This window comes from Cherax quadricarinatus, chromosome 92 (assembly GCF_038502225.1).
Source record: "Cherax quadricarinatus isolate ZL_2023a chromosome 92, ASM3850222v1, whole genome shotgun sequence".
NCBI classification, from domain to species: Eukaryota; Metazoa; Arthropoda; class Malacostraca; order Decapoda; family Parastacidae; genus Cherax; species Cherax quadricarinatus.
Window position 1 is genome coordinate 12,071,460 of NC_091383.1, and position 24,979 is coordinate 12,096,438.

The window sequence follows — 24,979 nt, forward strand, 5'->3', positions numbered from 1 at the left end:
TGTTGCTTTACTGCCCCCTTTGTGGAGTGGGGCTATGTCTGTTGTTTTTAGTAACTGTGGGACGACCCCCGTGTCCATGCTCCCTCTCCATAGGATGGTAAAGGCTCGTGATAGGGGCTTCTTGCAGTTCTTGATGAACACTGAGTTCCATGAGTCTGGCCCTGGGGCAGAGTGCATGGGCATGTCATTTATCGCCTGTTCGAAGTCATTTGGCGTCAGGATAACATCAGATAGGCTTGTGTTAACCAAATTCTGTGGCTCTCATAAAAAATTAATTTTGATCTTCGACTCTCAGTCTGGTTAGTGGCTTTGCTAAAAACTGAGTCATATTGGGACTTGAGTAGCTCACTCATTTTTAAAAAAAAAATTTAGTTCATACTATATATTTCCTGTTACATTTTGTTTGTGTGTGTGTGCGTGTGTGTGTGTGTGTATGTACATACGTACGTACTCACCTAATTGTGGTTGCAGGGGTCGAGAGACAGCTCCTGGCCCTGCCTGTTCACTGATCGCTACTAGGTCCTCTCTCTCTCTCTCTCTCTCTCTGCTTCCAGAGCTTTGTCATACCTCGTCTTAAAGCTGTGTATGGTTCCTGCCTCCACTACATCACTTGTTAGGCTATTCCATTTCCTGACAACTCTGTGACTGAAGAAATACAAGTACTTCCTAACATCCCTATGACTCGTCTGAGTCTTCAGCTTCCAATTGTGACCCCTTGCTTCTGTGTACCCTCTCTGTAACAACCTGTCTCCGTCTACCTTATCTATTCCATGCAGTATTTTGTATGTCGTTATCATTTCTCCCCTGACCCGCCTGTCCTCCAATGTCGTCAGTCCGATTTCCCTCAACCTTTCTTCGTAGGACATACCCCTGAGCTCCGGAACTAGCCTTGTTGCGAACCTTTGCACTTTCTCTAATTTCTTGACGTGTTTGACCAGGTGTGGGTTCCAAACTGGAGCTGCATACTCCAGTATGGGCCTGACGTACACAGTGTACAGTATCTTGAACGATTCCTTACTAAGGTATCAGAACACTATTCTCAGGTTTGCCAGGCGCCCGTATGCTGCAGCAGTTATCTGGTTGATGTGTGCCTCTGGAGACATGGTAGGTGTTATGGTCACCCCAAGATCTTTCTCCTTGAGTGAGGTTTGCAGTCCTTGGCCACCTAGTTTATACTCTGTCTGCGGTTTCTTTGCCCTTCTCCGATCTTCATGACTTTGCACTTGGCAGGGTTGAATTCAAGAAGCCAGTTGCTTGACCACGTGTCCAGCCTGTCCAGGTCTCTTTGAAGTCCTGTCTGATTCTCATCTGATTTAATTCTCCTCATTAACTTCACATCATTTGCGAACAGGGACACCTCTGAGTCTATCCCTTCCATCATGTCGTTCACATATACCAGAAATAGCACTGGTCCTAGGACCGACCCCTGTGGGACCCCGCTCATCACAGGTGCCCACTGTGATACCTCATCCCGTACCATGACTCGTTGTTGCCTCCCTGTCAGGTATTCTCAGATCCATTGCAGTGCCCTTCCTGTTATATGTGCCTGATCCTCTCGTTTCTGCACTAGTCTCTTGTGAGGAACTGTGTCGAATGAAGGCCTTCTTGCAGTACAAGAAAATGCAATCAACCCACCCCTCTCTCTCGTGTCGCACTTCTGTAACTTTGTCATAGAACTCCAGAAGGTTTGTGACACAGGATTTGCCGTCCATGAATCCTTGCTGGTTATTGTTTATAATAAAATCTTGTTCCATTCCAGGTGCTCTACCACTCTCCTCCTGATAATCTTCTCCATGACTTTGCATACTATACAGGTCAGCGACACTGGTCTATAATTTAGTGCCTCTTTTCTGTCTCCTTTTTTAAAAATGGGAACTACATTTGTGGTCTTCCATACCTCAGGTAGTTGACCAGTTTCAAGAGATGTGTTGAAGATTGTGGTTAATGGCACAGACAGTATATCAGCTCCCTCCCTGAGGACCCACGGGGAGATGTCCGGTTCCATTGCCTTTGAGGTATCAAGATCACTTAGCAGCTTCTTCACCTCCTCCTCAGTTGTGTGCATATCGTCCAGCACCTGTTGGTCTATTCCCTGTTGGTGTCCCACTTTGTCCTGTCTTCCCAGAGTCCTTCCTGTCTACACTGTGAATTTTATTTTATTAGCACACTGGCCGATTCCCACCAAGGCAGGGTGACCCGAAAAAGAAAAACTTTCACCATCATTCACTCCATCACTGTCTTGCCAAAAGGGTGCTTTACACTACAGTTTTTAAACTGCAACATTAACACCCCTCCTTCAGAGTGCAGGCACTGTACTTCCCATCTCCAGGACTCAAGTCCGGCCTACCGGTTTCCCTGAATCCCTTCATAAATGTTACTTTGCTCACACTCCAACAGCACGTCAAGTATTAAAAACCATTTGTCTCCATTCACTCCTATCAAACATGCTCACGCATGCCCACTGGAAGTCCAAGCCCCTCGCACGCAAAACCTCCTTTACCCCCTCCCTCCAACCTTTCCAAGGCCGACCCCTACCCCGCCTTCCTTCTTCTACAGACTGATACACTCTTGAAGTCATTCTGTTTTGCTCCATGCTCTCTACATGTCCAAACCACTTCAGCAGCCCTTCCTCAGCCCTCTGGACAACAGTTTTGGCAATCCCGCACCTCCTCCTAACTTCCAAACTACGAATTCTCTGCATTATATTCACACCACACATTGCCCTCACATGACATCTCCACTGCCTCCAGCCTTCTCCTTGCTGCAACATTGATCACCCATGCTTCCCACCCATATAAGAGCGTTGGTAAAACTATACTCTCATACATTCCCCTCTTTGCCTCCAAGGACAAAGTTCTTTGTCTCCACAGACTCCTAAGTGCACCGCTCACCCTTCTCCCCTCATCAGTTCTGTGATTCACCTCATCTTTCATAGACCCATCCGCTGAGACATCCACTCCCAAATATCTGAATATATTCACCTCCTCCATACTCTCTCCCTCCAATCTGATATCCAATCTTTCATCACCTAATCTTTTTGTTATCCTCACAACCTTACTTTTTCCTGTATTTACTTTTAATTTTCTTCTTTTACATACCCTACCAAATTCATCCACCACCCTCTGCAACTTCTCTTCAGAATCTCCCAAGAGCACAGTGTCATCAGCAAAGAGCAACTGTGACAACTCCCACTTTATGTGTGATTCTTTATCTTTTAACTCCACGCCTCTTGCCAAGACCCTCGCATTTACTTCTCTTACAACCCCATCTATAAATATATTAAACAACCACAGTGACATCATACATCCTTGTCTAAGGCCTACTTTTACTGGGAAATAATCTCCCTCTTTCCTACATACTCTAACTTGAGCTTCACTATCCTCGTAAAAACTCTTCATTGCTTTCAGTAACCTACCTCCTATACCATACACCTGCAACTGTGAATACTTCCTTAAATCTCCTCTTGAGCTCCTCGCATACCTCTTGATCGTTTCTCGTGAGTTCCCCACCTTTCCTCAGCCAGATCACGTGATCTTTGACTGTTGTCTTTCTCCTAATGTGGCTAAACGGTAGTTTCGGGTCAGACTTGGCTTTCGATGCTATGTCATTTTCGTACTGTCGCTGGGCCTCCCTCCTTATCTGTGCATATTCATTTCTGGCTCTTCAACTGATCTCCTTGTTTTCCTGGGTCCTTTCCTTTCTATACCTCTTCCATTCTCTAATGCACTTAGTTTTTGCCTCCCTGCACCTTTGGGTAAACCAAGGGCTCGCTTTGGTCTTCCCATTGTTTCTGTTGCCCTTGGGAACAAACCTTTCCTCTGCCTCCTTGCATTTTGTTGTTACATACTCCATCATTTCATTTACTGTCTTTCCTACCATTTCTCTAGCCCACTGCACCTCCCACAGGAAGTTCCTCATACCTGTGTAGTCCCCCCTTTTATAGTTTTGCTTTGCCCATTCGACTCCTGTTACCCTCTCCACCTGTAACTCTACTATGTAACCAAAACTCAGGACTACGTGGTCACTAGCTCCGAGGGGCCTCTGATATGTGATGTCATCAATGTCTGAGCTACTCAGGGTGAACACAAGGTTCAGTCTTGCTGGTTCATCCTCCCCTCGCTCTCTGGTAGTGTCCCTGATGTGTTGATGCATGAGGTTTTCAGTACCACATCCACCATCTTGGCTCTCCATGTTTCGGGGCCTCCATGAGGCTCCAGGTTTTCCCAATCGATCTCCCTGTGGTTGTAACCACCCTTAACCAGTAACTTTGCTCTGCACATTTGAGCCCAGTGTGTCCACCATCGCTCTGTTGTTCTGATCATATTCCTCTCTTGGCCTCATGCAGTTCTGTGGTGGGTTATACATCAGAGCAATGACTACCTTATGTTCCCCAGATTGAAATTTGTCTGTTATGTAGTCCCTTTCTCCAATCTCGTCCATGCTCTCCATTTCCTCGAAACTCCATCGGTTTTTTATGAACAGTGCAACCCCTCCTCCCCCTCTGCTCTTTTTATCTTTCCTCAGGATCTGATATTCCGGTGGGAAGACTGCGTGTTATTGTCTCAGTGAGTTTCGTTTCTGTGACTGCTATGGGGTCGACTTCTCGTTGATTCTTTTGTGCCATTCCTTGTATTTATTTGCTATTCCATCTGCATTTGTGTACCACACCTTCAGCTTCTTGTCTATCACGGTGGACCTGGGAGAATATTGGGGTTGGGGGGTGGGAGCCCTGGGGGGGTTATGGGGGTTTGTGGTGTGGGTGGGATTTGTGGTGTGGGAGGGTGAGGGCAGAGTGCCCGTAAGGAGCTGCTGTGTCAGTGGGGTTTGTGATGTGGGGGTGGGGGCAGAGGGAACAGTGTGTGGGTGTTGGTAGAGATTGTTCAGCTGCATTGGGGTTTTCACAGTGTGTGTGGGGTTTGTATGTGTGTGTGTGTGTGTGTGTGTGTGTGTGTTTGTTTGTTTGTTTTTGGAAAAGATAAATTGGGAAGTGATATGGCAAGTGTTACAGATGTTTAGAATAAGTAATGAGCTATTGAAAGATTTGGGATTGATTGGTACGTTTCTAGTTAGGTTGTGTAAGAAAAACAATGTTTTCCAGTGAAAGTTGTTGACAAGTGTGTGTGATATGAGAAGGTAGATTTGGTGTGATGTCAATGTTGTTTGATGTTTTTGTTGTGTGATATGAGAAGGTAGAGTTGGTGTGATGTCAGGTTGTTTGATGTTTTTGTTGTGTGATATGAGAAGGTAGAGTTGGTGTGATGTCAACGTTGTTTGATGTTTTTGTTGTGTGATATGAGAAGGGAGAGTTGGTGTGATGTCAATGTTATTTGATGTTTTTGTTGTGTGATATGAGAAGGTAGAGTTGGTGTGATATCAACGTTGTTTGATGTTTTTGTTGTGTGATATGAGAAGGTAGAGTTGGTGTGATGTCAACGTTGTTTGATGTTTTTGTAGTGTAATATGAGAAGGTAGAGTTGGTGTGATGTCAACGTTGTTTGATGTTTTTGTTGTGATATGAGAAGGTAGAGTTGGTGTGATGTCAACGTTGTTTGATGTTTTTGTAGTGTAATATGAGAAGGGAGAGTTGGTGTGATGTCAACGTTGTTTGATGTTTTTGTAGTGTAATATGAGAAGGTAGAGTTGGTGTGATGTCAACGTTGTTTGATGTTTTTGTTGTGTGATATGAGAAGGTAGAGTTGGTGTGATGTCAACGTTGTTTGATGTTTTTGTAGTGTAATATGAGAAGGGAGAGTTGGTGTGATGTCAACGTTGTTTGATGTTTTTGTAGTGTAATATGAGAAGGGAGAGTTGGTGTGATGTCAACGTTGTTTGATGTTTTTGTAGTGTAATATGAGAAGGGAGAGTTGGTGTGATGTCAACGTTGTTTGATGTTTTTGTTGTATGATATGAGAAGGTAGAGTTGGTGTGATGTCAACGTTGTTTGATGTTTTTGTAGTGTAATATGAGAAGGTAGAGTTGGTGTGATGTCAACGTTGTTTGATGTTTTTGTTGTGTGATATGAGAAGGTAGAGTTGGTGTGATGTCAACGTTGTTTGATGTTTTTGTAGTGTAATATGAGAAGGTAGAGTTGGTGTGATGTCAGGTTGTTTGATGTTTTTGTAGTGTAATATGAGAAGGTAGAGTTGGTGTGATGTCAACGTTGTTTGATGTTTTTGTAGTGTAATATGAGAAGGTAGAGTTGGTGTGATGTCAGGTTGTTTGATGTTTTTGTTGTGTGATATGAGAAGGTAGAGTTGGTGTGATGTCAACGTTGTTTGATGTTTTTGTAGTGTAATATGAGAAGGGAGAGTTGGTGTGATGTCAACGTTGTTTGATGTTTTTGTAGTGTAATATGAGAAGGTAGAGTTGGTGTGATGTCAACGTTGTTTGATGTTTTTGTAGTGTAATATGAGAAGGTAGAGTTGGTGTGATGTCAACGTTGTTTGATGTTTTTGTTGTGTAATATGAGAAGGTAGAGTTGGTGTGATGTCAACGTTGTTTGATGTTTTTGTAGTGTAATATGAGAAGGTAGAGTTGGTGTGATGTCAACGTTGTTTGATGTTTTTGTAGTGTAATATGAGAAGGTAGAGTTGGTGTGATGTCAACGTTGTTTGATGTTTTTGTTGTGTAATATGAGAAGGTAGAGTTGGTGTGATGTCAACGTTGTTTGATGTTTTTGTAGTGTAATATGAGAAGGTAGAGTTGGTGTGATGTCAACGTTGTTTGATGTTTTTGTAGTGTAATATGAGAAGGTAGAGTTGGTGTGATGTCAACGTTGTTTGATGTTTTTGTAGTGTAATATGAGAAGGTAGAGTTGGTGTGATGTCAACGTTGTTTGATGTTTTTGTAGTGTAATATGAGAAGGTAGAGTTGGTGTGATGTCAACGTTGTTTGATGTTTTTGTAGTCAACATGTAAGTGAAATAAAGGTTAATGTTATGAAGAGGTGTGGTCTTGAAAAATAAATCTGTTCTTGCCGTTATTGTTGAACAATAAAGAAGTGAAGATGCCTAGGTTGATCAAATACAGTGGACCCCCGGTTAACGATATTTTTTTCACTCCAGAAGTATGTTCAGGTGCCAGTACTGACCGAATTTGTTCCCATAAGGAATATTGTGAAGTAGATTAGTCCATTTCAGACCCCCAAACATACACGTACAAACGCACTTACATAAATACACTTACATAATTGGTCGCATTCGGAGGTAATCGTTATGCGGGGGTCCACTGTAGTTTTGAAGGATGCATTAAAGAAAAATTAAGTGGAAAGAGTATGGTAGTAATAATAGAATGAAAGAATGTAGGTCAGTGGCTAAAGTGAACACATTCATATGCTTTATGGTAGCTGTATCAGCAGATGAATCAGTGGAAGATGAGCTTCATCACAGAGAAGACAAAGGAAGGATTGTTGCACATGTGTTAAGAACTTTGTGGAAAGAAATAAGTCATTAGCTGCAAAAGGATGAATGTATGAAGAATTTCTTCCTGCCAACACTTATATGAGTATTAAACATGGTCTTTAAATGTTGCAACAAGGAAGAGTTGAAGGAAATGTGAAGGCCTTGTCTGAGAACAATTTTTTTATTAACACATTGGCCATTTCTCACCAAGACAGGGTGGCCCAAAAAAAGAAAAACTTTCATCATCATTCACTCCATCACTGTCTTGCCAGAAGGGTGCTTTACACTACAGTTGTAAAACTGCACCATTAACACCCCTCCTTCAGAGTGCAAACACTATACTTCCCATCTCCAGGACTCAATCCAGGACTTGAGTCCTGGAGATGGGAGGTGCAGTGTTTTGTAAATAAGTAAAATCAAAGGAATGAAGAATTTAGATGATGAATTAGTATGGAAGGTTTGTCTGTAATTCAGAAAACAGAATAGGGTTGGTGAGAGGGTTTTATTATCTAGAAAGATAATTCTCATTAGTCATCTGGGGTAATGTGGTGTAGGGGCTTTCAAAGATTGGTTAGAGGCATAGAAGAGGGATATTGATAGGTAGGGACTTGACCATTTAGTATACTTTTGAAAGATCAATTGGAGTGAGTGGGGTTTGGAATTTTAAGTTCTGTTGGAGAGTTATCATGGTAACATGAAGGAGTTTGTTGAGACTGTAGCTGTACATTTTTGAAGACTAGGAAGTGCTTATATATATACACGCTTTCGTTTTAGTGTCATTCTTATGGTATTTAAAATTAATAATTGGGATATAGTAGTTCTCCTTTTTACATTTTCATTATACATTCATTGTGCATAATCATAATTGGTATATAATGAATGGCTGTATTCACCCATTATACTGTATTGTGGAATGATTTTCTGTTAAAAGTACATGTGTGAATGCATAGATTTTTATCTCTATTGCAATTTTTGCTTGCAGTGTGGAGAAAATGTTGAATACCTGACACGTTTGGGCCTGCCAGTGGTTCAGCCATATAATGAATTCATTGGTGACAGAGCATCAGTAACAAAACTACCTGTATCATTCACCATGGACTCTTACATGTAAGCAAGTGAACTAATTCCTGTCTTCTAGTAATGCTTGGTAGTTCTAGTAGCTAGGTGATGTTTGCTATATTGCAAGAGTGTAACTCTTCTATTTGTATAATTTTGTACATAATCTAATACATAATTATGTTCTGTATAAACAGTGCCAATACTTAAATGTGTCATTAGACTTTGTTAAACAAGGTAAAAATTAGTTGTATTGTATTGTTTGATTTGAATATGTGGTAAATATTATATGCTGTACAGTATATTAATAATTTGCTCTATCAGGAAGCCTAATAAGAGGAAGCAAAAGAATGCCTTCCCACCAAACTTCATCCATTCCCTGGATTCCTCACATATGATGTTAACTTCACTGTTCTGCCAACAAGCTGGCATTACCTTCGTCTCTGTACATGATTGCTTCTGGACCCATGCTTCCTCAGTTGACATCATGAGTAAGGTATGAGCCCGGTACTGGTGTACTACTACTTGATGTATGCTTCCTCAGTTGACATCATGAGTAAGGTATGAGCCCGGTACTGGTTTACTGCTTCTTGATGTATGCTTCCTCAGTTGACATCATGAGTAAGGTATGAGCCCGGTACTGGTGTACTACTACTTGATGTATGCTTCCTCAGTTGACATCATGAGTAAGGTATGAGCCTGGTACTGGTTTACTACTACTTGATGTATGCTTCCTCAGTTGACATCATGAGTAAGGTATGAGCCCGGTACTGGTTTACTGCTTCTTGATGTATGTAATCCTTCCTGGTGCACTCACACACTACTTCTACTTTCATGAGTAAAAGGAACTTTGTCTGGCTTCCTCTTAACAAAACAATGTTGAATGTAGAACTTTAATATTGCTTACATGACCAATCTTTATAGTATTTTCTAAATTATTTTTGCCATTCTCCATCGTAATGTATCCATTTCTTTTTTTTTTCAGCAAGTAGGCCCAAAAAGAAAGAAAGAAAAAATCCCCAAGAAGAAAATACTTTCATCATCATTCAACACTTTCACCTCACTCATACATAATCACTGTCTGTGTAGAGGTGCTCAGATATGACAGTTGAGAAATCTCTCCAAACTGTCAATACCCCAGACCCCTTCTTTAAAGTGCAGGCATTTTACTTCTTATTTCCAGGACTCAAGTCCGGCTAAATCTATAATAACCAGTTTCCCTGAATCCCTTCACTAAATATTACCCTGCTTACATTCCAACAGCTCATCAAGTCCCAAAAACCATTCGTCTCCATTTACTCCTATCTAACACACTCACACGCTTGCTGGAAGTCCAAGCCCCTCACCCACAAACCCTCCTTTACTCCCTCCCTCCAAACTTTTCAAGGACGATCCCTACCCCTCCTTCCCCTACAGATTCATATGCTCTCCAAGTCATTCTACTTTGATCCATTCTCTCTTAGTTACCAAACCACCTCAACAGTCCCTATTCAGCCCTCTAATACTTTTAGTAACTCCATATTTCTTCCTAATTTCCACACTCTGAATTCTCTGCATAATATTTGCACCACACATTGCCCTTAGACAGGAAATCTCCATTGCCTCCAGCTGCCTCCTTGCTGCTGCATTTACAACCCAAGCTTTACTTTCATACATTCCCTTCTTTGCCTTCATATATAACATTTTTGTCTCCACAGATATCTCAACACACCACTCACCTTTTTTCCTTCATAAACCTATCCACTGACAAGTCAACTCCCAAATATCTGAAAGCATTCACCTCTTCCATACTCCCTCTCTCCAGTGTGATAACCAGTTTTTCTTTATCTAAATCATTTGATACCCTCATCACCTTACCCTTATTTATGTTCGCTTTCAACCTTCTACCTTTACACACCCTCCCATACTCGTCTACTAAGGTTTGCAACTTTCCTTTAGAATCTCCCATAAGCACAGTATCATCAGCAAAAAATAACTCTCAACTCCCATTTTGTACTTGATTCCCCATACTTTAATCCCGCTCCTCTCCCCAAAACCCTAGCATTTACTTCTTTTGCAACCCCATCTATAAATATATTAACAACCATGGTGACATTACACATCCCTGTGTAAGACCTACTTTTACCGGGAAGTAATTTCCCTCTCTCCTACACACCCTAACCTGACCCTCACTATCCTCATAAAAACTCTTTACAGTATTTAGTAACTTACTACATATTTCATATACATGTACTTGCAACATCTGCCACATTGCTCCCCTATCCACTCTCATATGCCTTTTCTAAATTCATAAATGCAATAAAAACTTCCCTACCTTTATCTAAATACTGTTCACATATGTGCTTCAATGTAAACACCTGATCTACACATTCCCTACCCACTCTAAAGCCTCCTTGCTCATCTGAAATCCTACTTTGTCTTACCTGTAATTCTTTCAGTAATAACCCTACCGTAAAAATTTCCTGGTATACTTAGTAAACTTCTTTCTTTCAATGTATCAGCCGTATCCCACCAAGGTGGGGTGGCCCAAAAGGAAAAACGAAAGTTCCTTCTTTTAAATTTAGTAATATATACAAGAGAAGGGATTACTAGCCCTTTGCTCCCGGCATTTTAGTCACCTCTTACGACACACATGGCTTACAGAGGAAGAATTCTGTTCCACTTCCCCATGGCTACTCAGTAAACTTTTTTTTTTTTTCAACAAACTGGCCATATCCCACCAAGGCAGGGTGGCCCAAAAAGAAAAACGAAAGTTTCTCTTTTTAAATTCAGCAATTTATATGGGAGAAGGGGTTACTTGCTCCCGGCATTTTAGTCGCCTCTTACAACACGCATGGCTTACGGAGGAAGAATTCTGTTCCACTTCCCCATGGAGACAAGAGGAAATAAACAAGAACAAGAACTAGAAAGAAAATAGAAGAAAACCCAAAGGGGTGTGTGTATATATATGCTTGTACATGTATGTGTAGTGTGACCTAAGTGTAAGTAGAAGTAGCAAGACGTACCTGAAATCTTGCATGTTTATGAGACAGAAAAAAGGACACCAGCAATCCTACTATCATGTAAAACAATTACAGGCTTTCGTTTTACACTCAATTGGCAGGATGGTAGTACCTCCCTGGGTGGTTGCGGTCTACCAGCCTACTACCTAGGAAACAGTAAACTTCTTCCCCTATTATTTTTGCATTCTCTTTTGTCCCCTTCCCTTTATATAAAGGAACTGTACACACATACTGCCAATCCCTAGGTATCTTCCCCTCTTTCATACCTTTATTAAACAAAAAAAAAAAAACCACTGCATCACTGTATCCCCCCCTGCTTTTAACATTTCTGTCATGATCCTGTCAGTTCCTGCTGCTTTACCCCCTTTCATTCTACATAATGCCTCATGCACCTCCCCCACACTCACATTCTGTTCTTCTTCACTCCTAAAAGATGGTATACCTCCCTGGCCGGTGCATGAAATTACCACCTCTCTTTCTTCATCGACATTAAAAAGTTCCTCAAAATATTCCCGCCATCTCTGCCCAATACCTCCAGCTCCCCATCTACTAACTCTGTTTTTAACTAACAGAGCCATTCATTCCCTAGGCTTTCTTAACTTGTTTATCTCACCCCAATTTTTTTTTCTTATTTTCATCTAAATTTCTTGACAGTGCCTCTCCCACTCTGTCATCTGCTCTCCTTTTACACTCTGTCACCCCTCTCTTCACCTTTCTTTTACTCTCCATGTACTCAGTTCTTCTTATAACACTTCTGCTTTGTGAAAAAACTCTCATAAGCTACCTTTTTCTCTTTATCACACCCTTTACTTCATCATTCCACCAATCACTCCTCTTTCCTCCTGCACCCACCCTCATATAGCCACAAACTTCTGCCCCACATTCTAATACTGCATTTTTAAAACTATTCCAATGCTCTTCAACCCACCCCCTCCCCCCCACTACCCATACTTGCACCAGCCCACCTTTCTGCCAATAGTTGCTTATATCTCACCCGAACTTCCTCCTCCCTTAGTTTATACACTTTCACCTCCCTCTTACTTGTTGTTGCCACCTTCCTCTTTTCCCATCTACCTCTTACTCTAACTGTAGCTACAACTAAATAACGATCCGATATATCAGTTGCCCCTCTATAAACGTGTACATCCTGGAGCCTACCCATCAACCTTTTATCCACCAATACATAATCTAACATACTACTATCATTACATGCTCTATCATACCTTGTAGTTTATTTATTTATCCTCTTTTTCATAAAATGTGTTACTTATTACTTCTTTCTACACATAGCTCAATTAAAGGCTCCCCATTTGTGCTTATTACTCTTTAGTTATTTGCAGTTTCTTTGTGTAATAAATCTGTTGTCAATTATTTAGATAGTAGACCCTTGAGTATTGCATGGATTGTGTTCCTGAAAATTGGTGCTTAAATCAAATTAACATTAACCAAGATGAAGAATATATGGGGTGTATAAATTTACATTTTTTGAAATTTCAAAAACAAATATTTTTTTTTAAAATAGTCTTAAAAGGTCAAAAGACTTACCTTAAATTCTGGCTACTGTTACATGTGGCCTTCAGTACCTGTACATGGGTGTTAGCCGACTGCTGTTGAGTTGCATTTTGGGAAGGAGGATCAGAGGACCCTAATGTAAATAAGTCAGACAGTCTTATGACTAGATTTGTTGAGTTATCCTAGGTTACTGACTCTGCAGGTTATTAATTCAAATAAAATTCTCATCATCACCTACCATCACCTGCCCTCAGCATTGCCAAATAAGCTACAAGGAAGAGGGCTAATACAGCATGGTATACCACCACTTATCTGGAAAACACTGAGTCTCTCTCTGTTGTTAAAGAAGAATATATGGGAATGCCAACAAGTTGTACAGTACTGTGGTTGACAAAAGACTTTACAATTGCTGCTTGTATTTTATCAACCAAAACCTGAGCATGTATTCCATTCACTAAAAATAGGCAGAACTTAATATAGCAGAGGAGAGTTATTAAATGGAGAGTTAGAGGTATTAGGAAGATGGAGGAAATATATTGAGGAATTGTTAAATGTTGATGAAGATAGGGAAGCTTTGACTTCATGTATAGGGCAAGGAGGAATAACATCTTGTAGGAGTGAGGAAGAACCAGTTGTGACTGTGGGGGAAGTTCATGAGGCAGTGGATAGAATGAAAGGAGATAAGGCAGCTGGGATTGTTGGGATAAAGATAGAAATGATAAAAGCAGGTGGGGATATAGTTTTGGAGTGGTTGGTGCTATTATTTAGTAAATGTATGGAAGAAGGTAAGGTACCTAGGGATTGGCAGAGAGCATGCATAGTTCCTTTGTATAGAGGCAAAAGGGACAAAAGAGAGTGCAAAAAATAAAGATCATAAGAAAGGAGGAACACGGCAACAGGCCTACTGGCCTAAGCGAGTCAGCTCCATTTCTCCCACTGGCTTAAGCCAATGCCTTGACCTAGTGAGGTCAGACATGTCACTTAACCCTTTGACTGTCGCAACCCCAAATCCTGAGGTGTCTCCTGATGTCACAAAATATTTGAAAAAAAAAAAAAAAATTCTTATGAAATGATAGAGAATCTTCTCCCAATAGTAATGACACCAAAAGTATAAAATTTGACAGAAAATTTAAGGAATTACGCTCTCACTAAGTTAGTGACCTCAGCAATATTTATGGATCGGCGATTTCCCCCACTTTGAACCCTATTTTCGGCTAATTCCATTGTTCCAGTCAACCAAACTCATAGCTATTTCTTTAGAACTCCATTTGTTTTATCAATTGGGTACAAGAAACTGCCCATTTACTGATTTCAGCTACCCAATAAAGTGGTCAGAAATTGGCAATTTGGCCAATTTCAAAATAGGGTCTAGAATGAACAATGCAGACATTCCTGACTCTAAAATAACATTTTCTTTGTTCATCAGTCACGTCTCCAGGCTCCTCTTGCTTTCTATTTTGAATTTTTATTCAAACAAAAAATAGAAGATTTACTGTTATGCAGAATACTGTAATATTGTAATAATTGTATAAATAATGTCAACCCATTCATGACTGCATATTACAATGGCTAGTTGGACATTTATTGGACAATGACATCATTTGTTTACTCTTGAACATTGTCAAAAATCAAACATTTCCCATATTTTGAGCTCCATTTCAAGGTCCTTTTCATAGTAAAGCCAATCAGGATCACCTCTATTTCTATAAAATATTTTTCATTCTATTAAATGTGACTACAAAAACAAGAATATAACCATAAAAACTATATGAAAATACACCTCAAAGTTGGCATTTTAATCCAAAAACACGGTCGGAGTTTTTTTTTTTCATTATGCACTGTGTGTTGCAGGATTGTTTTTTATACAGTGCACGCTGACCACACAGACCCATTCTCTCACATGTGGGCCTACCAGCTTTCTCCTGCTTCATTTGAAACCGCTAGAATTTTTGAGTATACTGTACGTATATACGTCAAACACATTGGCTCATAAGACGTATATATACAGTGGACCCCCGGTATTCGATATTAATCCGTTCCTGAGAGCTCATCGAATACCGAAAATATCGAAAAGCGAATCAATTTTCCTCATAAGAAATAATGGAAATCAAATTAATCCGTGCAAGACTCCCAAAAGTATGAAAAAAAAAAATTTACTGCATGAAATATTAAGTTTAATGCAATAGAATAATTACAATAACAATAAAATAATTAACACTTACCTTTATTGAAGATCTGGTGGTGATTGATGGGATGGGAGGATGGGAGAGGTGTTAGTATTTAGAAGGGGAATCCTCTTCCATTAGGACTTGAGGTAGCAAGCCCTTTTCCGGGGTTACTTCCCTTCTTCTTTTAATGCCACTAGGACCAGCTTGAGAGTCACTGGACTTCTGTCGCACAACATAACTGGCAGCCTCACCATGCCTAATCACACTATGTATGCCACTACGATTCTTAAATCTTTCAAACCAGCCTTTACTGGCCTTAGATTCACTCACATCACCACTAGTTGCAGGCAATTTCTTTACCAAATCGTCATGCAACTGCCTAGCCTTTTCACAAATGATCGCTTGAGAGATGCTATCTCCTGCTATCTGTTTTTCATTTATCCACACCAATAACAGTCTCTCAACATTTTCTAACACTTCCAGTCACTGTTTCGTAATCACAGTTGCACCTTTTGCAAGAACAGCTTCCTTGATTGCCGTTTTCCTGGTCACTATAGTAGAGATGGTTGATTGGGGTTTATTATACAACCTGACCAGCTCCGACACACGCAATCCACTTTCGTACTTTGCAATTATCTCTTTCTTCATTTCATAAGTCATTAGTGCCTTTTTTCTCGAAGGGTTGGCACTAGAAGCTTTCTTGGGGCCCATGGTGACTTATTTTGCAGAAACAAGCACCAAACACAGTGATAATATGGATAATATGGAATGTACAGAATGTATCCTTAGATGCACGCACACTGGCTGGCTTGTAAACACTGGCACACACGGGGCAGTTCAGGCCACAAGTGGACACGTCTTACAAATCGTATCGAATACCGGGTTGAATCGAATTCCGAGGCAAATTTTTTGCGATATAATGCAATATAATGGGGTTGTAAGAGAAGTAAATGCGAGGGTCTTGGCAAGAGGCGTGGAGTTAAAAGATAAAGAATCACACACAAAGTGGGAGTTGTCACAGTTGCTCTTTGCTGATGACACTGTGCTCTTGGGAGATTCTGAAGAGAAGTTGCAGAGATTGGTGGATGAATTTGGTAGGGTATGCAAAAGAAGAAAATTAAAAGTGAATATAGGAAACAGTAAGGTTATGAGGATAACAAAAAGATTAGGTGATGAAAGATTGGATATCAGATTGGAGGGAGAGAGTATGGAGGAGGTGAATGTATTCAGATATTTGGGAGTGGACGTGTCAGCGGATGGGTCTATGAAAGATGAGGTGAATCGTAGAATTGATAGAGGGGAAAAGGGTGAGTGGTGCACTTAGGAGTCTGTGGAGACAAAGAACTTTGTCCTTGGAGGCAAAGTGGGGAATGTATGAGAGTATAGTTTTACCAACGCTCTTATATGGGTGTGAAGCATGGGTGATGAATGTTGCAGCGAGGAGAAGGCTGGAGGCAGTGGAGATGTCATGTCTGAGGGCAATGTGTGGTGTGAATATAATGCAGATAATTCGTAGTTTGGAAGTTAGGAGGAGGTGCGGGATTACCAAAACTGTTGTCCAGAGGGCTTGGGAAGGGTTGTTGAGGTGGTTCGGACATGTAGAGAGAATGGAGCGAAACAGAATGACTTCAAGAGTGTATCAGTCTGTAGTGGAAGGAAGGCGGGGTAGGGGTCGGCCTAGGAAAGGTTGGAGGGAGGGGGTAAAGGAGGTTTTGTGTGCGAAGGGCTTGGACTTCCAGCAGGCATGTGTGAGCGTGTTTGATAGGAGTGAATGGAGACAAATGGTTTTTAATACTTGACGTGCTGTTGGAGTGTGAGCAAAGTAACATTTATGAAGGGGTTCAGGGAAACCGGCAGGCCGGACTTGAGTCCTGGAGATGGGAAGTACAGTGCCTACACTCTGAAGGAGGGATGTTAATGTTGCAGTTTAAAAACTGTAGTGTAAAGCACCCTTCTGGCAAGACAGTGATGGAGTGAATGATGGTGAAAGTTTTTCTTTTTCGGGTCACCCTGCCTTGGTGGGAATCGGCCAGTGTGATAATAAATAATAAATAAAAATAATGCATCGAATACCGGATTTATCGAATACCGATGCCATCAAATACCGGGGGTCCACTGAACTACCAAAACAGTCAAAGGGTTAAGGGAGGAGCAGTGCATCCAACCTAGTAGCATAAGCTAGTCAGGTCAAACTCACACCCACCCACACCCACTCATTTATTTATCCAACATATTTTTAAAACCAGTGCTTTCCTATATCCTTACTGAATCTGAATTTTTCCAATTTAAAGCCATTGCTGCCAGTTCTGTCTATGTTAGATATTTTTAACATGCTATTTACATCCCCTTTATTAATTCCTGTTTTCCATTTATACACCTCAATCATGTCCCCCGTAATTCTACGCCTTTCTAGAGAGTGCAGATTCAGGTCCTCAGTCTTTACTCATAGGGAAGATTTCTGATACATGGGATCAACTTTGTCATCCTCCTTTGTACGTTTTCCAGTGCATTTTTATCCATAAGTCTGTTGAGTATACCTGGTAAAGTGTATGGTAGAGTTGTTATAGAAAAAAATGTAGAATAAGATGGAGAGTAGGATAGCAGATGAGCAAGGAGGCTTTAGGAATGATAGGGGGGGTGTAGACCAAGTGTTTACAGTGAAACATATAGGTGAACAATATTTTGATAAGGCTAAAGAGGTTTTTGTGGCATTTATGGATTTGGAAAAGGCATATGATGGGTTAGATAGGGGGAGCAATGTGGCAAATATTGCAGGTGTATGGTATAGGAGGTTGGTTGCTGAAAGCAGTGAAGAGTTTTTACGAGGATAATGAGGCTCAGGTATGTAGGAGAGAGGGAGATTATTTCCCAGTAAAAGCAGGCCTAAGACAAGGATGTGTGATGTCACCGTGGTTGTTCAATATATTTATAGATGGGGTTGAAAAGAAGTGAATGCTAGAGTCTTTGCAAGAGGTGTGGAGTTAAAAGATAAAGACTCAAACACAAAATGGGAGGTGTCACAGTTGTTCTTTGCTGATGACACTGTGCTTTTGGGAAATTCTGAAGAGAAGTTGCAGAGGTTGGTGGATGAATTTGGTAGGGTATGTAAAAGAAGAAAATTAAAAGTGAGTATAGGAAAGAGCAAGGTGATGAGGATAAAAAGATTAGGTGACAAAAGATTGGATATCAAATTGGAGGGAGAGAGCATGGAGGAGGAGGTGAATGTATTCGGATATTTAGGAATGGACGTGTCAGCAGATGGGTCTATGAAGGATGAGGTGAATCATAGAATTGATGAGGGGAAAAGGGTGAGCAGTGCACTTAGGAGTCTATGGAGACAAAGAACTTTATCTGTGGAAGCAAAGAGGGGAATGTATGAGGCAGTGGAGATGTTATGTCTGAGGGCAATGTGTGTGGTGTGAATATAATGCAGAGAATTCATAGTTTGGAAATTAGGAGGAGATGTGGGATTTCCAAAACTATTATCCAGAGGGCTGAGGAAGGGTTGTTGAGGTGGAACAAAACAGAATGACTTCGAGAGTATAAATCTGTAGTAAAGGGAAGGTGGGGTAGAGGTCACCATCGGAAAGGTTGGAGGGAAAGGGTAAAGGAGGTTTTGTGTGCGAGGGGCTTGGACTTCCAGCAAGCATGCATGAGCGTATTTGACAAGAGTGAATGTAGACAAATGGTTTTTAACCCTTTCAGGGTTTCGGACGTACTAGTACGGCCTGCGCACCAGGGTTTTTGACATACTAGTGCGCCTAAATTCTAGCGCCCTCAAATCTAGTGAGAGAAAGTTGGTAGGCCTACATATGAAAGAATGGGTCTATGGGGTCAGTGTGCACAGTATAAAAAAACCTGCAGCACATAGTGCGTAATGAGAAAAAAAAAATGACCATGTTTTTGGGTTAAAACAACGACTTTGCACTGTATTTTCCTATGGTATTTATTGTTGTATTCTAGTTTTCCTGGTCTCATTTGATAGAATGGAAGACATATTACAGAAATTGAGATGATTTTGACTGGTTTTACAATGAAAAGTACCTTGAAATTGAGCTCAAAGTAGCAGAAATTTTTTATTTTTGCCAAAGTTCAAAAGTAAACAAATCATGCTAAGCGTCCAATACACGTCAACTGGTGAGTCTAATATTCTTTCACGAGTGCGCTGATATTATTTATACCATTTTTTACACTAATGCAGTAGTCTGCATAACAGTAAATCTTTTATTTTTTGTGAGAATAAAAATTCAATGTGGAAAGCAAAAGAATGTAAGAGGGGCATGGGAACGTGACTAATGAACGGAGGAAATGTTATTTTAGTGCCAGGAATGTTTTGTTTATTCTGGACCCTATTTGGAAATTGGCATCTTTTGAAATTTGTGTGAAATTGGCAAAATTGCTAAATTCTGACCACTGTATTGGATAGTTGAAATCAGTAAATGGGTGGTTTCTTGTACTCATTCTATAGAAAAAGTGGAGTTCTAGCGAAATAGTTATGATTTTTGTTGACTAGTACACTGGAATTGGCTGAAAATAGGGCTCAAAGTGGGCGAAATCGCCGATGAGTAAGCATCGTCGAGACCGCTAACTTCGCGAGAGCATAATTCCATAAGTTTTCCATCAAATTTCATACTTTTGGTGTCATTTTGATCGGGAAAAGATTCTCTATCTTTTTATAAGAAAAAAATTATTTTTTTTTTAAAATTTGGGCGACCCTGAGGCCAAGTCTTTGAGAGGGCCGGGGACACTGAACGGGTTAATACTTGACGTGCTGTTGGAGTGTGTGTAAGGTAACATTTATGAAGGGATTCAGGGTAACCAGCAAGCCGGACTTAAGTCCTGGAGATGGGAAGTACAGTGTCTGCACTCTGAAGGAGGGGTGTTAATGTTGCAGTTTTATAACTGTAGTGTAAAGCACCCTTCTGGCAAAACAATGATGGAGTGAATGATGATGAAAGTTTTTCTTTTTCGGGCCACCCTGCCTTAGTGGGAATTGGCCGTTGTGTTAAAAAAAAAAGATACGGTGGCCTTAAACCAACCAAGAACCAACTACAGCACCCTAGTTAAGATCATACCGGACAACCTTTCATTTAAAATAAGATGAAAGGCGACTTAGAAATTTTGTATCTTTCCCTCAATTATTTGTTCATCCTCCTTGTTGTACAGAGCGACAGTGATATTGTTTATGTGGCCTTAGTGGACCACAAACTTTTCTGGAGAATTTTGTGTGTCGTAGGAAGGAAGGAAGGAAGGAATCTGTAAGCAAACTGCAATTACTTGATGACGGGAAGAATTACGTGTGGCTGGTTATCAGCCGATGCCACTTATATACCATTTGCTATGCAGTTTTATCACTTGAAATGTACTAAAAGTGACAGATAATTTTATCTTGCTTTAAGTTTCGTTTCATAGAAATTGTCTCTGTTATGCTGTTTCTCACAGAATACATGATGACGCCCTGTCAAGTCCCATTGTCTTTGATGTATCCAGCTTCATCAAAAGTTCTTTTACCTCTTTCAATGTTGTGTGAATACCTTCCAGTACTTGTCGGTGTACCCTGTCTGTCCCCTTGGTTTTTTGGTATTTTCACAGTTTCCACTGAGAACACTTCTTCAGATCATTCGATCAACACTTAACAGACTTCATTGCCAGCTTTAGTAAGCTCCCATCCTTCCTTCTTCAGTTGAATTGCTTTTGTATTATATGGGGGGAGTGGTTGTTTGCTTTGCAGGTGTGTCAGGAAGAAATGAAACCTGATGGAGAGGGAGGGAAGCATTTGTTTGAAAATTTGTGTCATGAGATGATGGATCGTAAACAGTAGTACATTAGATTACCTAATATGATCAGCCTCTACCTAGTCCTATATATATGCTTGATTTATTATTGTTTATTGAATACTAGAAAGAACAGGATAACTGCACTTAAGAAAATTGTGCATGATTAAGAAACTTAGTTTTACATTTAAGCTGAGGAGGAAAACCTTTGTCCACAGATATGCCGGGAGCAGTTCATTGCCCTACACCAGCAGCCCATTCTTGAGGATCTCTCCAAATTCATACAGAAGACATTCAGATTATCTGAAAGGTAAGTGATGGTGGTGGTTGATACTTTAGTTGTATTGTTTCATCATTGTATGTGTACAGTACTGTACTGTAAATGTACAAATTAATGTAAACCATTCATGTGTGACTAAGTACGTATATGAATAGTCTAATACAGTATAGCAATAAACAAACTTATTTAACCCTTTGACTGTCGCAACCCCCAATCCTGAGGTGTCTCCTGGTGTCGCAAAATTTAAAAAAAAAATTATTTTTTCTTATGAAATGATAGAGAATCTTTTCCCGATTGTAATGACACCAAAAAAACGAAATTTGATGGAAAACTGACGGAATTATGCTCTCGTGAAGTTAGCGACCTCGGCGCTGTTTACAAATCGGCGATTTTGCCCACTTTGAGCCCTATTTTCGGCTAATTCCACTGTTCCAGTCGCCCAAACTCATAGCTATTTCTTTAGAACTCCATTTTTTCTATCGATTGAGTACAAGAAACTGCCCATTTACCAATATGAACTACCTAATAATGTGGTCAGAAATTTGCAATTTGGCCAATTTCACGAAAACTAAAAAATATGACAATTTCAAAATAAGGTCCAGAATGAACAATGCAGACATTCCTGGCTCTAAAATAACATTTTCTTTGTTCATCAGTCATGTCTCCAGGCCTCTCTGATATTACTCTTGCTTTCTATTTTGAATTTTTATTCAAACAAAAAATAGAAGACTTACTATTATGCAGACTACTGCAATACTGTAATAATTGTACAAATAACATCAACCCATTCATGACTGCATATTAGAATGGCTAGTTGGACATTTATTGGACAATGGCATCATTTGTTTACTTTTGAACATTGGCAAAAATCAAACATTTCCCCTACTTTGAGCTCCATTTCTAGGTTCTTTTTGTAGTAAAATCAATCAAAATCACCTCTATTTCTATAATATGTTTTCCATTCTATCAAATGAGACCAAGAAAACGAGAATACAACCATTAATACTACACGAAAATAGACCACAAAGTTGGCATATTAATTAAAAAAGACGGTCAGAGTTTTTTTTTTTCTCATTATGCACTGCATGCTCCAGGATTTTTTTTATATGGTGCACACTGACCACACAGACCCATTCTCTCACATGTGGGCCTACCAGCTTTCTCCTGCTTGGTTTGAAGCCGCAAGAATTTATGAGTATATATACGTCAAACACGGTACCTCGTAAGACGTATATATACGGCCGCGACAGTCGAAGGGTTAAAATAGTACCAATTGTTGAGACAGTTTTCCTGTATCCAAGATTAAATACTCATTGTTGCGAGAGGCAACATTGATCTAAGTTGCCTCTTTGAGCTTGAAATGCTGCATTATTTGGTGTCTTAATGTTTTGCTGATACATTGGCTGTTTCTTGTCAAGGCGGAGTGACCAAAATAAAAAAGGTGTATATATTCATCATTGGTTATTCTACAGCTGTTTACCAAATGTGAACAAACATCACAGTTCACATGACCTTCTGAACTGCAACATCCCCACCTGTCTTAAAGAGTGTTGGCACTGGCATTGCTTGCTTGTAGAAGGGTTCTTGATCTAAGGAACTGGAGCTCTCCTTTTCCTTGGAGTAAACCTGATTGCTTCCCATGACCAAGTGCTGCTGAATGATCCCTACATGTTTAGCACTTCCCATGAAAAAATAATTCACAATACAGTGTACCCTCTGTTTTCGTTGATCTCTGTTATCGCCGATTTCGGTTTTGGCTGACTTTTTTCGTCGCTTTTTGGCTTTCGTTTTCGTCTGTTACCTCTGTTTTTGTCGGTCGTACAGAACCTGTCCAATGCCCAGCGCACAGACAAAGCTGCCTCCCTCACGCATTCTCAGCCAGTGTAGCGTTGTTTCTCGTAGCGTTGTTTCTCGGTGAATGAACATATCCTGCCAGATCATACAAAAATTTCATAATCATTGTTTTTGGAAATAGTTTATTGTGTGTGACTGCTAAATAAGCCACAATGGGCCCAAAGAAAGCTTCTAGTGCCAGCCCTTTGGTAAAGAATGGGAGAAACATAATATAATTCAAGAAAAGGTTTGTAGAAAAATACGAAAATGGTGGTGGTAGTGATGGTGGTAGTAATGGTGGTAGAGGGTGGCAGTGATGGTGGTAGAGGGTGCTTGTGATGGTAGTAGAGGGTGGTAGCGATGGTGGTAGAGGGTGGTTGTGATGGTAGAGGGAGCCTTCTTCAGTGATTCCAAGATTCTTCTAACTCCTATGTAGGGGTACAGAAAACACCACCGCCTCAGCTGCAGCCTTCACCACCATTATAGATGGCTTATGCTCTCAGTGGCCCTTATACACCCAACAGCAACAGCACAACATCTTTGTAGATCAATGGTGCAGAGAACCAACATGTTGATAAATTAGACACATGTGCAACTCTTGGGTATCTTTATTGAGGAAACGTTTTGCCACACAGTGGCTTCATCAGTCCATACAAAGGAGAATCTTGAAGAACAGGAGGAGAATGAGGTAATCAGTCCCTCAACCTTGAGTCGATGTGGTCAGTCCATCAGTCTTGAATAAAATACGGCATACGTGCGGAGAATGAGCTTATAAACCGTAGGCAGCAGTCATAGGTGGTGTCACATTTGTTCAATGTGCAACACAAGGAGACACCTCAGGATTTGGGATTGCAACAGCCAAGGGGTTAACACTCCCCTTTTATGTCACTAATATTATGTACTATTTCAGTACATAATATTAGTGTTAGAACAAAGATTGGCTATGAAATCACAAGAACATTATAAATTGTAATTATCAAAACATAAAAATTATATCAGTTAAAATAAAAATGAGAAAAAAAGGTAAATCAGGAACACTTACGCAAACCGCAGGACTGGATGTTGCCGTCAGGTAAGCATCCAGAGCCAACTTTGCGGTCTTATATCTCCGTAAGTACTGGTCCTAAAAATGTTTTTTGGTCTTGTACCACACAGAAAATTGCCCTCTTCAATTTAAAAAAAAAATTCAAAATACGCATTCGGAGTGCCACACAGGTGAACACATATCTACATTTGGACAGTTTAAGGGTTAACAAGATGAGTCCTGTATGACCTGTAGAGGCCATCCATTGTCTGGGGGAATGAGAAGCAATCAGGTTAGATCCAAGGAAATGGAGGGTAGGTCAAATTCTTTTCATTCTGAATTCCTCATCGGCATCAAGGAACCTTCATTGAGGTTCCTTGATGCCACAGAGACAAAGAACGAGTATCACTTCACTGAGACAACAAATATCAATGCACCAGGTCACATGGTGTGGTCACACTGGTTTTCAATTTTGTTAACCCCTTAACAGATTTTGAAAAACAATTAAAACATTTTTTCTCAGGTGCTTGAGGCTTACAGACAAAGCATGGGGGAAATGTGTCTTCTATAACCATAGCATGGAAGAAATTGTGGCCTGACTTAGTGGCAGCCAGGGATTTTGAAGGCCTTGAAGATGAGCCTGAGCCATTAGAGGATATTGTGCCCCTGGGAAAAACCTTGGGCCTGGAGGTAACTGAAGATGATGTGAAGGAGCATAGAACTGAACTCGCCATGGAAGAACTTGTAGACCTTCAGGAGCAGCAACAGATTGCATTGAAGGAGTTGTCATCAGAGGACAAGAAGGGAAGGGATGATGTGCCTATTGCACTTGTCAAGGAAACATGTGCTAAATGGCATGAAGTGCAGGAGTTTGCTGAAAAACATCGTCCAGACAAGCAGTGACCATCCATCTCTCTAACATGCACAGTGA

General features: G+C 40.5%; 1 protein-coding gene across 1 annotated transcript in view; it reads left to right on the forward strand.

The window, feature by feature from the left end:
* Positions 1-24,979, forward strand: part of PolrMT (mitochondrial RNA polymerase) — a 301,092-nt gene that overhangs the window by 272,060 nt on the left and 4,053 nt on the right. The window contains exons 19-21 of the mRNA XM_070104506.1: positions 8,382-8,506; positions 8,780-8,951; positions 21,130-21,221. Of these exons, the coding sequence (XP_069960607.1) occupies positions 8,382-8,506; positions 8,780-8,951; positions 21,130-21,221 (389 nt within the window). The remainder of the gene's footprint in view (positions 1-8,381; positions 8,507-8,779; positions 8,952-21,129; positions 21,222-24,979) is intronic.